Source organism: Kryptolebias marmoratus, unplaced genomic scaffold, assembly GCF_001649575.2.
Source record: "Kryptolebias marmoratus isolate JLee-2015 unplaced genomic scaffold, ASM164957v2 Scaffold42, whole genome shotgun sequence".
NCBI lineage: Eukaryota > Metazoa > Chordata > Actinopteri > Cyprinodontiformes > Rivulidae > Kryptolebias > Kryptolebias marmoratus.
This window is the reverse complement of record NW_023665776.1, coordinates 19596-32175: the sequence shown is the minus strand read 5'-3', so window position 1 is coordinate 32175 and position 12580 is coordinate 19596. Positions and strand designations below refer to the sequence as shown.

Here is a 12580-nt window from a genome sequence, read left to right as displayed (position 1 = left end):
CTGAGTCGTGAGTCTAAACGCTGAGTCAGGAGTCTGAACGCTGAGTCAGGAGTCTGAACGCTGAGTCATGAGTCTGAATGCTGAGTCAGGAGTTAACAAAAACAAACTTGATGACCTCACTGCCTGAAACATGTTTACTAAACGAACGAAGCAGAGCTCTGGATGTTTGCAGCTTCTGTTCTGATATGTGACTCGTTATTTTACTCAACGAGATCAAAGGAAACAGTTTATCTCAAACTGTGTGACAGACAAACAGACCTAATGTTCTGCAGGTGGTTCTACTGGACTTCACAGATCCACAGTACACTTCCTTTGGTTTCCAGCTGATCAGAGATCAGTGTGTAGGAGGGAAACTCCTCTGCTTCTCAGTCATCTCCATGGTGACAACATCTCCTCAGTAATTAGCTAAAAACTACTACACTCTGGTTACCGTTAGCAACACCGGGACCAGAAGGTCCCCAGATCATTAGCATCTTCATCATTACCATAATTATTATCCATCATCAGTACAACCACTAACACCACCACCATCATAACTTCCTCATCATAATCATCACCATCATCATTATCTTCATCATCATGATCATCATTATCTTCATCATCATCATCACCATCATCATCACCAATTATCATTATCACCATCATCATCCTTATCTTCATCATCACCATCATCATCATCATTATCACCATCATCACCATCATCATCATCATTATCACCATCATCATCATCATTATCACCATCATAATCATCATCATCATCACCATCATTATCACCATCATCACCATCATCATCATCACCATCATCATCACCATCATCACCATCATCACCATCATAATCATCATCATCATCACCATCATTATCACCATCATCATCACCATCATAATCATCATCATTATCACCATCATAATCATCATTACCATCATCATCACCATCATCATCATCATTATCACCATCATAATCATCATCATTATCACCATCATAATCATCATCATTATCACCATCATCACCATCATCATTATCACCATCATAATCATCATCATCATCACCATCATCACCATCATCACCATCATCATCATCATCATCATCATCACCATCATTATCACCATCATCACCATCATCACCATCATCATCATCACCATCATTATCACCATCATCACCATCATTATCACCATCATCACCATCATAATCATCATCATCATCATCACCATCATTATCACCATCATAATCATCATCATCATCACCATCATTATCACCATCATCACCATCATCATCATCATCATTATCACCATCATAATCATCATTACCATCACCATCATTATCACCATCATCATCATCATCATCATTATCACCATCATAATCATCATCATCATCACCATCATCACCATCATCATCATCATTATCACCATCATAATCATCATCATTATCATCATTACCATCATCATCATAATCATCACCATCATTATCACCATCATCATCATTATCACCATCATAATCATCATAATCATCATCATCACCATCATAATCATCATCATTATCAAACAAATGGTTCATGAGTTGAAGGAGTAGAACCAGCTCAGGTGGTAACATCCATCCATCCATCCATCCATCCATGATCCATTCATCCATCTATTCATTCATCCATCCATGATTCATTTATTCATCCATGATTCATCAATCCATGATTCATCCATCCATGATTTATCCATCCATCCACCCATCCATCCATGAGGACGAGTGACCTTGCTATGAGGTGACAGCTCTAACCACTGCACCACTGTGCCGTCCTATGGTGGTAACAGTACCAGTAAGTAGTAAGTAGTATCAGTAGCAACATGTTTACTCACCGATGTTGGGATGTTTCAGTAACCGACAGATCCGAGCTTCACGGTCCAACTTCTGATGATCTGACAACACACAAATACAGTGATTACGAATCGGAAATATTGATGCAGCTGTTTCTTTGGGTTTGAACTCTGACAGCAGCCCTCACAGAGAGCTGTAGCTGAAACTGAACAAATTAAACTAGCTGTTCTTTGTGAATCATTTCTCACATGGACATTAGAAGAACAACTAAAAATGCTTTAAAGGCCAACTCTTCCAAGGAGGGAAACAATGCCAATGAAACGCTGCTGAGATGACGACATCAGAAGCCTCTCAGCTTTAAATAGAAGAAGCTGTTGCAGTCTGTGTGATCGTTCAGGACTTCGCAGTCATTTTCTGTTGGTCCTTATTACCCAAACAACCCCCGGGCGGCCCGGTTCTGCTTCTCTGCTGACTGATCTGTCACCTTCAGCTGAATGAACAGCCGAACCTCAGCAAGATGATGAGTGTTCAGCTGCCAACAGAGAGTCTGCTGAGGAAGGTTTCCAACTGAGCAGTAGCTCCAAGGCTCCAAACAAAAACTGGCAGCACACACACATCCCATTTAAACAAAACACACATCTATACAAACACACATACACAGAGACACACACAGGTACATAAATACAAACCAATCATAGAGGCTGAAAATCAAAGGAATCCAGGAAACCCCCCGATCAAAGAAACCGGAACAACCGAACACAGAGACTCTGCTAAACTTTGGTTTATCTGTCAGAAACACACACACACATCCACACACACCCACACGCACACACCCACACACACACACACAGACAGATTTAAAAACATTCCCACAGGCTGAGGATGAATGTTGCTGCATCTGAATGAGCTCAGATCAGATGTGTTCGATGTCAGCCGCAAGAACAAGGATCAGTTTTTAACTTTGGATCTGATCTATTCCATTGAATTTAGTTTATTTATATCAAACCAAGTCACAACAAAAGTCGTCTCAGGTCTCTGGACAAAAACATTCACATACATCATAAAATACCATTAGTAAAAGTTATATCTCTAAGGAAGCAGCAGATTGGGTTGAAATGTCACTTTGTCTCAGTCTCCCATCCTGAGCAGCACATTGGTGACAGTGGGAAGGAAAAACTCCTTTAAACGGGAAGAAACCTCCAACAGAACCAGAACCAGAACCAGTCTCAGGACGAGCAACCATCTGCTTTGATCCGGCTGGGGTTTGAGGGGACAGGAAAGAGAGACAGACAAACACAGAATGACTGGTCCAGGTGGAGTTTCTGTTGGAAGAAAGACAAAGAAAATGTAGAGCAACTAAAGACAGCAGCAGAGTGAGGACATGTGGACAGTTTGTCCTCCAGCAGCAGAGTGAGGACATGTGGACAGTTTGTCCTCCAGCAGCAGAGTGAGGACATGTGGACAGTTTGTCCTCCAGCAGCCTAAGCCTATAGCAGCAGAACTAAGGGATAGCTCAGGAAACCCAAGCCAACCTTGAGACGTTCTTTCAGCTGCTCCCTTCTTCAGGAGTTACCTCAGCGAGCAAACTCACACAAACGAGTTGATGCCCTTCCTGCCAAGACCACCGAGCTAAAAATAATAATAATAAATAAAGAGTCATTTATGTTTTTGTCTTTAAGACATGTTTGTAATCTAAGTAACTGATTGGATTCATATAACTGAGTATCATCAGCATAACAATGAACATTTACCCCATACTGTCTAATAACTTTACTGTGGAGCAGTTCATATAAAATGTGTGTTGGACTTCTCTTGTTCTAAACCCCACAGCTCAGATGGCTCAGATCATCTGTCATCACTACATTACACCGTTGGTGGAGATGTAACAACGTTGTGCAGATGTTGGTGATGTAACAACGTTGTGCAGATGTTGGTGATGTAACAACGTTGTGCAGATGTTGGTGATGTAACAACGTTGTGCAGATGCTGCAGAGATGTAGAGATGAGGCAGGGATGATGCAGAGATGTGGGGAGATGCAGGTTTAGCAGAAAGTAATTAGTTTCTGATGATCAGTTGGTTATTTTCAGCTCGTTAGGAGCTGAAATGTGGAGGAAGAGAGCTGGCTGCTGAACATGTTAACATCCAACATTTTCTCCTCATTAAGAACAGTTATCTCTGCTTCCTGAGGATTACTGATTTCATTACCTCCACCAAGGAGGTCCTGTCTGTCTGTCAGCAAAATCACTGAAAAAAGGAATGAACAGATTTTGATGAAATGTTCAGGAAATGATGAGGTTCTCACAAGAAACACACAACTGAATTTTGGTGGTGATCTGGATCACAATCTGGATCCGACTCTTCTATAATGGCCTCGGTGGAGGTTTGGCTCTCAGAGTGCTTCTAGATACATTTTGGGTCTTGTTGCAGGGTTTTCATCCCTGGTATTCCTGTAGTTGTTGGGAGTGAAAAAGGTGCTGCTGTAAATCCTGAATCATTCAGTAGAACCACGGTTTGATTGATGAGGCGTGGGCCGCTCCGCAGGGGGTTCCTGCCTCTCTTTGTCTAACAGGACAGACGGTGAACTTTAGAAATTGTTCCACCTGCTGCAGCTGGTTCCCCTCTGATGGACGTTCTTCGTGTTTTTTTGTGTTTTCTGACATTTGAAGGCAGAAATAACAAATGTGTTCGGACAGTTTCCGACAGGTGCATCTGTCTGATGTTAAACAGCTGCAGGGACGCTTCGTTATGTAAGAGTCGACGCGCTGCAGAGCTACACTCACACACTTTGTCAACTTTGCAGGCTGTTGCTAAGCAACCGAAGGAAATCTCAAAACCAGAATAGTGAAAAAATTCCCAGAGAAGCCTCCACAGCCTCTCTGTTTCTCTCAGTTTTACATGCGTGTCCGAATGTGTGGGAGGAAGAGGAGCAGGTTTCATCCAAACGAAGCAGAACCATTAATAATTAAATCATCTGAATCAACCTGTTCTATCCTCTGGTTCCCCTCGCCTGTTCTCGCCTTCCTGACAGGTTTTTGAATAAAATCGAACCCACAAGAACAAATATTTGTTCTTGAAGGTTCTCCTAAACTTTCCTGGCACCCTGTCCGGAACATTCTGTCACATTTATTGTCTCCACAGACACAGATTCAAACCCTTTTGTTCTGTTCTGGAAATGCTTGATTCTCAGCTTGAAGCTTGTTCATCGTCCGAGCCTCGCAGTTCTACAGGATGTTTGAGAACGCCTTAAAATACGATTAAAATAAAGAATATAATCTGTTCCAGCCGGTGGGGAACCGTGGGTAATCAGATCAATAAACAAGCAGATCCAGATGATTCTGGACCACCAGTAAATCACCATAGAAGAAGAAGATTCAAAGTGATGACGTCACCAATCAGAGGTGGTCCAATTCCACAGCTGGTGGTCACCTGACCATGTTCTTTGGTTCTGATTGGATCCATTCAAGATCCCTAAACCACCAAACATGGTTCAGCTCTCGTTAAAACACAAAAACCACATGAACAGGTTTAAACTGGGTCCAAGTAATCTAGGAGAACCATAATAGAACCACAGAGGATTCCCCTAGGACATCCCAGAAAAGTAGAACCACTTCAGAACTGCAGCCAGTTGCTGTAGAACCATCACAAAAACAAACCTGGTTCCAGACTAAACATGAAAACAGACCCAGTTCCAGCAGAACCATCACAGAAAAAATGGCTGTTTTTTGTAGAAGCATCACAGAAATAACTTTAATGGGTTCTAACTGATCATCAAGAAGAACCAACACAGAATTAGTACTGGTTTTTATCACCCCATTACAGAAACACAGCTGGTTCTGTTAGAACCATCATGTAAACAGACCTGGTTTGAAAAAAAAAATTAAATATTAAAACAGACCCAGTTCTTGTAAAACCATCACAAACTTGGTAACACTGGATGAACACTACAGAACACGCAGGAACATTCTGTAGAACCTGTTGATTAAAAGCTTATTTAAATGTTAGCATAAAACAGATGTTCTGAAGAGAACAGAGAGGTTCTAATGGTTCAGTTAGGCTGCAGGTGTGTGTTTCTGCTGCAGGTGTGTGTTTCTGCAGCAGGTGTGTGTTTCTGCAGCAGGTGTGTGTTTCTGCAGCAGGTGTGTGTTCGGAGCATGTAGGTGTATCCTCAGCTTCTCACCTCTGGCAGAAAGTTTCTTGGTGTTGATGATCTTGGCGGCGTACTCCTGAGCCGACAGAACCTTCACGCAGCGTCGCACCACTGAAAACGCTCCCCTGGAAACACAGCCGGAGGAACCAATCAGCAGAAAGAAACAGGTGACTGACATCCAATAGCAAGATGTTTCTGTTAAACCAAGATGGTACAGATGACCAGGTGCATTCTGGTTTTACAGGTAAAGTTCTTCATCGCATTGGTAAAAAAAGTTTCAACATATCAGGACAGAAACCATCTGTTCCTCCGAGTTCTGCATCTGAGACGTATCACAGTCCAGCTCCTGACCCAACAGAACCTCCTTTAGTAACAGTAATCTAACCCTAACCCAGCTCTCTGGAGGTCCCACCACAGCAGTTCAGTCAGGTTGAGGGTCTGGACTCTGACTGGACCCTTGCAGCCGTTCTGTTGTAGATTTGAAGCCAGAGTCTTTGATCTGAAAGTCCCTCCGACTCACTAACAGGCTGCTTCACAGTGTAACGTGACCCTTTTCTTTAAACCACTAATTAAAGCTAAATATAGAAATAAAATGAATCTTTGAACAAACAGCAACAAGATAAGAACAACAGGACTCAACAGAAGTCATAACCTGAAAAAAATGATCTGATCTGTAGTTTTACTTTTTAAAAATGGTACTGCAGCCAGCCACTAGGTGGCGCTAGTATTTTGTTGCTTCAGCTTTAGGTTTCCAGTCCTTTCTCTACTCATAGAATATACCTTGACAGTTTTCTCTAAACATGCTGCAGTGCATTCTGGGTAAACATCCGTCCTTTGGTCTGGTTCTGGTCCAGATGTCTTGTGGTTCCTTCAGATGAACCAAAGTTGAGCTGCCATGTTGTTTTTAGAGAGAAGAGGCTTTAACCTTTGACCTGCTAACTGAGGCCTGTAGAGTCTGAGATGGAGCTCACTGCACGGTCTGACCTTCAGGGTGAATCTGTCTTCAATGTTTCCTCTTGTGAATAATCTTTCTCTCTGTAGAACGATGGACTCCAGATGACCTTTGACCCTTCTCAGATTAATGGGCAGCAGCAGCAGCTGCTTCTCTGAGGTCATTGCTGATGTCATTCCGCCCTGGCGTTGTGCTAACACACACCTGTGGAACCTGCTGCTTCTCCAGAGGTGGTCCCTCTGAGGCTGAACCTTATCTGCTGCTTCCTTAGAGAGATGACTTTTCTACCGTGTGTGGCTGTTCCTGAACAGAGACCTGAGATGGTTTTCTTGTGACTTGGTGTTAGATAAATAAACTGAATATTTAAGCAACCTGCTCCATGATTGATGGAAAAGAAACAGATGAACATCAAACGTGAGGAAAAAAAACCTGATAATCATAAAGAAAGATCTGTTTCTGCTGTGGTTCAACTGTTGAGTTATTAATATTTCTCCTTGAATCAAAAGTATTAGAAGTAAAATGTTGATCTTAAAGTATTTAAGGATTTTGTGCTGAAGATTCTTATGGAAGGAAGAGGAACCGAGTTTCAGCAGAAAACATTCAGTTTCTTCTGAAAGCTGCATTCTGCCACCCACCATCACATTATGTAAGAGACCTGGCATTAAGTGTGTGTGTGTGTGNACAGCAGCAGAGTGAGGACATGTGGACAGTTTGTCCTCCAGCAGCCTAAGCCTATAGCAGCAGAACTAAGGGATAGCTCAGGAAACCCAAGCCAACCTTGAGACGTTCTTTCAGCTGCTCCCTTCTTCAGGAGTTACCTCAGCGAGCAAACTCACACAAACGAGTTGATGCCCTTCCTGCCAAGACCACCGAGCTAAAAATAATAATAATAAATAAAGAGTCATTTATGTTTTTGTCTTTAAGACATGTTTGTAATCTAAGTAACTGATTGGATTCATATAACTGAGTATCATCAGCATAACAATGAACATTTACCCCATACTGTCTAATAACTTTACTGTGGAGCAGTTCATATAAAATGTGTGTTGGACTTCTCTTGTTCTAAACCCCACAGCTCAGATGGCTCAGATCATCTGTCATCACTACATTACACCGTTGGTGGAGATGTAACAACGTTGTGCAGATGTTGGTGATGTAACAACGTTGTGCAGATGTTGGTGATGTAACAACGTTGTGCAGATGTTGGTGATGTAACAACGTTGTGCAGATGCTGCAGAGATGTAGAGATGAGGCAGGGATGATGCAGAGATGTGGGGAGATGCAGGTTTAGCAGAAAGTAATTAGTTTCTGATGATCAGTTGGTTATTTTCAGCTCGTTAGGAGCTGAAATGTGGAGGAAGAGAGCTGGCTGCTGAACATGTTAACATCCAACATTTTCTCCTCATTAAGAACAGTTATCTCTGCTTCCTGAGGATTACTGATTTCATTACCTCCACCAAGGAGGTCCTGTCTGTCTGTCAGCAAAATCACTGAAAAAAGGAATGAACAGATTTTGATGAAATGTTCAGGAAATGATGAGGTTCTCACAAGAAACACACAACTGAATTTTGGTGGTGATCTGGATCACAATCTGGATCCGACTCTTCTATAATGGCCTCGGTGGAGGTTTGGCTCTCAGAGTGCTTCTAGATACATTTTGGGTCTTGTTGCAGGGTTTTCATCCCTGGTATTCCTGTAGTTGTTGGGAGTGAAAAAGGTGCTGCTGTAAATCCTGAATCATTCAGTAGAACCACGGTTTGATTGATGAGGCGTGGGCCGCTCCGCAGGGGGTTCCTGCCTCTCTTTGTCTAACAGGACAGACGGTGAACTTTAGAAATTGTTCCACCTGCTGCAGCTGGTTCCCCTCTGATGGACGTTCTTCGTGTTTTTTTGTGTTTTCTGACATTTGAAGGCAGAAATAACAAATGTGTTCGGACAGTTTCCGACAGGTGCATCTGTCTGATGTTAAACAGCTGCAGGGACGCTTCGTTATGTAAGAGTCGACGCGCTGCAGAGCTACACTCACACACTTTGTCAACTTTGCAGGCTGTTGCTAAGCAACCGAAGGAAATCTCAAAACCAGAATAGTGAAAAAATTCCCAGAGAAGCCTCCACAGCCTCTCTGTTTCTCTCAGTTTTACATGCGTGTCCGAATGTGTGGGAGGAAGAGGAGCAGGTTTCATCCAAACGAAGCAGAACCATTAATAATTAAATCATCTGAATCAACCTGTTCTATCCTCTGGTTCCCCTCGCCTGTTCTCGCCTTCCTGACAGGTTTTTGAATAAAATCGAACCCACAAGAACAAATATTTGTTCTTGAAGGTTCTCCTAAACTTTCCTGGCACCCTGTCCGGAACATTCTGTCACATTTATTGTCTCCACAGACACAGATTCAAACCCTTTTGTTCTGTTCTGGAAATGCTTGATTCTCAGCTTGAAGCTTGTTCATCGTCCGAGCCTCGCAGTTCTACAGGATGTTTGAGAACGCCTTAAAATACGATTAAAATAAAGAATATAATCTGTTCCAGCCGGTGGGGAACCGTGGGTAATCAGATCAATAAACAAGCAGATCCAGATGATTCTGGACCACCAGTAAATCACCATAGAAGAAGAAGATTCAAAGTGATGACGTCACCAATCAGAGGTGGTCCAATTCCACAGCTGGTGGTCACCTGACCATGTTCTTTGGTTCTGATTGGATCCATTCAAGATCCCTAAACCACCAAACATGGTTCAGCTCTCGTTAAAACACAAAAACCACATGAACAGGTTTAAACTGGGTCCAAGTAATCTAGGAGAACCATAATAGAACCACAGAGGATTCCCCTAGGACATCCCAGAAAAGTAGAACCACTTCAGAACTGCAGCCAGTTGCTGTAGAACCATCACAAAAACAAACCTGGTTCCAGACTAAACATGAAAACAGACCCAGTTCCAGCAGAACCATCACAGAAAAAATGGCTGTTTTTTGTAGAAGCATCACAGAAATAACTTTAATGGGTTCTAACTGATCATCAAGAAGAACCAACACAGAATTAGTACTGGTTTTTATCACCCCATTACAGNTCCATCCATCCATCCATCCATCCATCCATCCAACTATCCATCCATCCATCCATTTCTGCATTCCTCCATCCATCCATCCATCCATCCATCCATTCACTCATTCCTCCATCCATCCATCCATCCATCCATCCATCCATCCATCCATCCACTCATTCCTCCATCCATCCATCCATCCATCCATTTCTTCATCCATTTCTCCATCCATCCATTCACTCATTTCTCCATCCATCCATCCATCCATCCATCCATCCATCCATCCATCCATCCCTCCTGATCACTGACTGCAGATCAAAGTATTAACACTAATCAGAATAATAAACATTAACTCTGTCTTCCTGTGGACAGTATTATTTTACTGACAGGAAAAAGTTTTATAAAGCTGAATAAATTATTTTGTATGTGTTAAATGAACAAAAAGAAACATCGGTAATATTTTACATTGATTGAAAAGATTTTTTACGTAAACAAATTATTTGTACATATTTTTTTTAATTATAAATAAATTGAGTAAAAATTAAAACTCAGAGTCTGAGATTAACACATCAGAGTGTCGATGATGAAGAGGAGGAGGAGGGTGATACTCACTTGCCCAGCTCCTCGTACAGCTGATACTCATCAGAGAATCGCGTGCTGATGACCGTTGCCATGGCGACCTGGCGGGGTGAGGGTCAGGGGGCTTCCTGTCGTCTTCCTCTGAGGATGATGATGGTGATGAAGGACAGGTCCGTCCGTCTGTCTCAAGAGGAGGAGGCAGCAGAGACGAAGAAGAAGAGTTTGGCTCTGAACGGAGGAGAGGAGGAGGAGGAGGAGGAGGAGAAGGAGGAGGAAGATGGAGGGAGCGGTGAGGAAGAGCGGCGCCTCTCTCCGTCTCTGAGCCGATCTGCGACTCAGAAACCGACACGGAACCGCTTTGAGAGGCTCGGCCCGCCCGCCCACTACTCTGCCAGCCAATCACAGGCCGGGAAACTCACACACAACGTCACCATGGCAACTGCATCTTCTGTCAGAGCTGACAGCAAGAAACACCTCAGAGAGGGAACCACGGTACCAAACATAGTACTGGTACCAGGGGCTACAGTACTACACAGAGTATTGCTGGTACCAGGGGCTACGGTACTACAATGAGTACTGCTGGTACCAGGGGCCGCGGTACTACACAGAGTACTGCTGGTACCAGGGGCTATGGTACTACACAGAGTACCGCTGGTATCATGGCTGGTATGATGATACGGTGTTTTATGAAGAAAATTGAGGTTCTGCAGCTTCAGGTCCCTCAGAGGAGAACCAGCTGTGACTCGGATGACCTCAGACATGAGCAATGACCTCAGAGAAGCTGCAGCCCATCAATCTGGGAAGGGTCAAAGGTCATCTGGAGCCCATCGTTCTACAGAGAGAAACATTATTCACATTTAAGACAGCTGTTGATCTTCACAGCAGACTCACCCTGAAGGTCAGACCGTGCAGTGCTCAGAGAAATGAGCTCCATCTCAGACTCTACAGGCCTCAGTTAGCAGGTCAAAGGTCAAAGGTTAGAGTCTCTTCTCTCTAAAAACAACATGGCAGCTCGACTCAAAGTTTCATCTGAAGGAACCACAAGACTTCTGGAGCAGAACCAGACCAGAGGACAGATGTTTACCCAGAATGCACTGCAGCTGTCAGCATGGTGGTGGAGGCCTGATGGTTTGGGCTTGTCTTGTTTCTGTTGAATAAATAATAACTCGATGGATTCTGGAATCTGTTGTTTTTGTTCAAAGACCTGGTCAGCCTGAGTCGGTTCTGGAACTGAAGGAGGACTCGGACTCCAGGTCTGCGGACCTGAAATGTTTTGGTAAACTGTTGCTTTAAAGCTGATCAGTAATAATTAATCAGTTTATTATTATGAACTGAATATTGATTATCGATGGAGCTCCCGAGTGAAGAGCATTTAAAAATCTTCGGGTTTCAGCTGGATCTTCGTCATATTTCACAGAGAAGTGATGAAGATCCTTCACACTTCTCTCTCAGTTTATTTTTAGTTGTTCGTCTCCACGGGACGAGTTCTGTTCTTTCTCTCCGTCTTTCTGTCACTCGTCTTTTCTGCTTGGTTTCCTCCATTCAGGCCTCCTCCTCCTCTTCCTCCTCCTCGTCTCTCCAGGGATGAAGAGGAGGAGGAAGAGGAGAGCAGCAGCTGATTAGTCAGCAAAGTTCAGACTGAAGTCCGACTCTGGTCTCAGCAGCTGAACAAACAGAACCAGAAGAGCAGAACTGGGAGAACTAATATCTGCCCCAGCACAAGCTGCTCCCTGATTGGTCCATTCCCAGGTAAACAACAACAACAACATGGCAGCTAAGAAACACGGTGAAGGCGTCAGCAGTCGGGAGAGGCTGAACAGTGACCCCAAGACCAGGAGCAGGGGCCTCAGGAGTCAGAATCAGAAGACCACTTGGTCCGGCTGCAATTCTGCTCGGTGTGGGTCCAGATCCAGGAGATCCAGGTCTGAAGTTACCCTGGACTGCAGGGTCCTGATCCAGGAGATCCAGGTCTGAAGTTACCCTGGACTGCAGGGTCCGGATTCAGGAGATCCAGGTCTGAAGTTACCCAGGACTGCAGGGTCCAGATTCAGGAGATCC

The 12580-nt window shown here is 43.6% G+C and overlaps 1 protein-coding gene across 1 annotated transcript in view; it reads right to left on the bottom strand.

The window, feature by feature from the left end:
- The window catches only part of LOC108251493 (calcium/calmodulin-dependent protein kinase type II subunit alpha), a 26605-nt gene extending 15738 nt beyond the window's left edge, over nt 1-10867 (bottom strand). The window contains exons 1-3 of the mRNA XM_037974419.1: nt 10556-10867; nt 5983-6077; nt 1846-1905 (exon numbers count right to left, since the gene is read on the bottom strand). Coding sequence (XP_037830347.1) covers nt 1846-1905; nt 5983-6077; nt 10556-10617 — 217 coding nt within the window. The 5' untranslated portion in view covers nt 10618-10867. The remainder of the gene's footprint in view (nt 1-1845; nt 1906-5982; nt 6078-10555) is intronic.
- Nucleotides 10868-12580: the final 1713 nt, after the last annotated feature.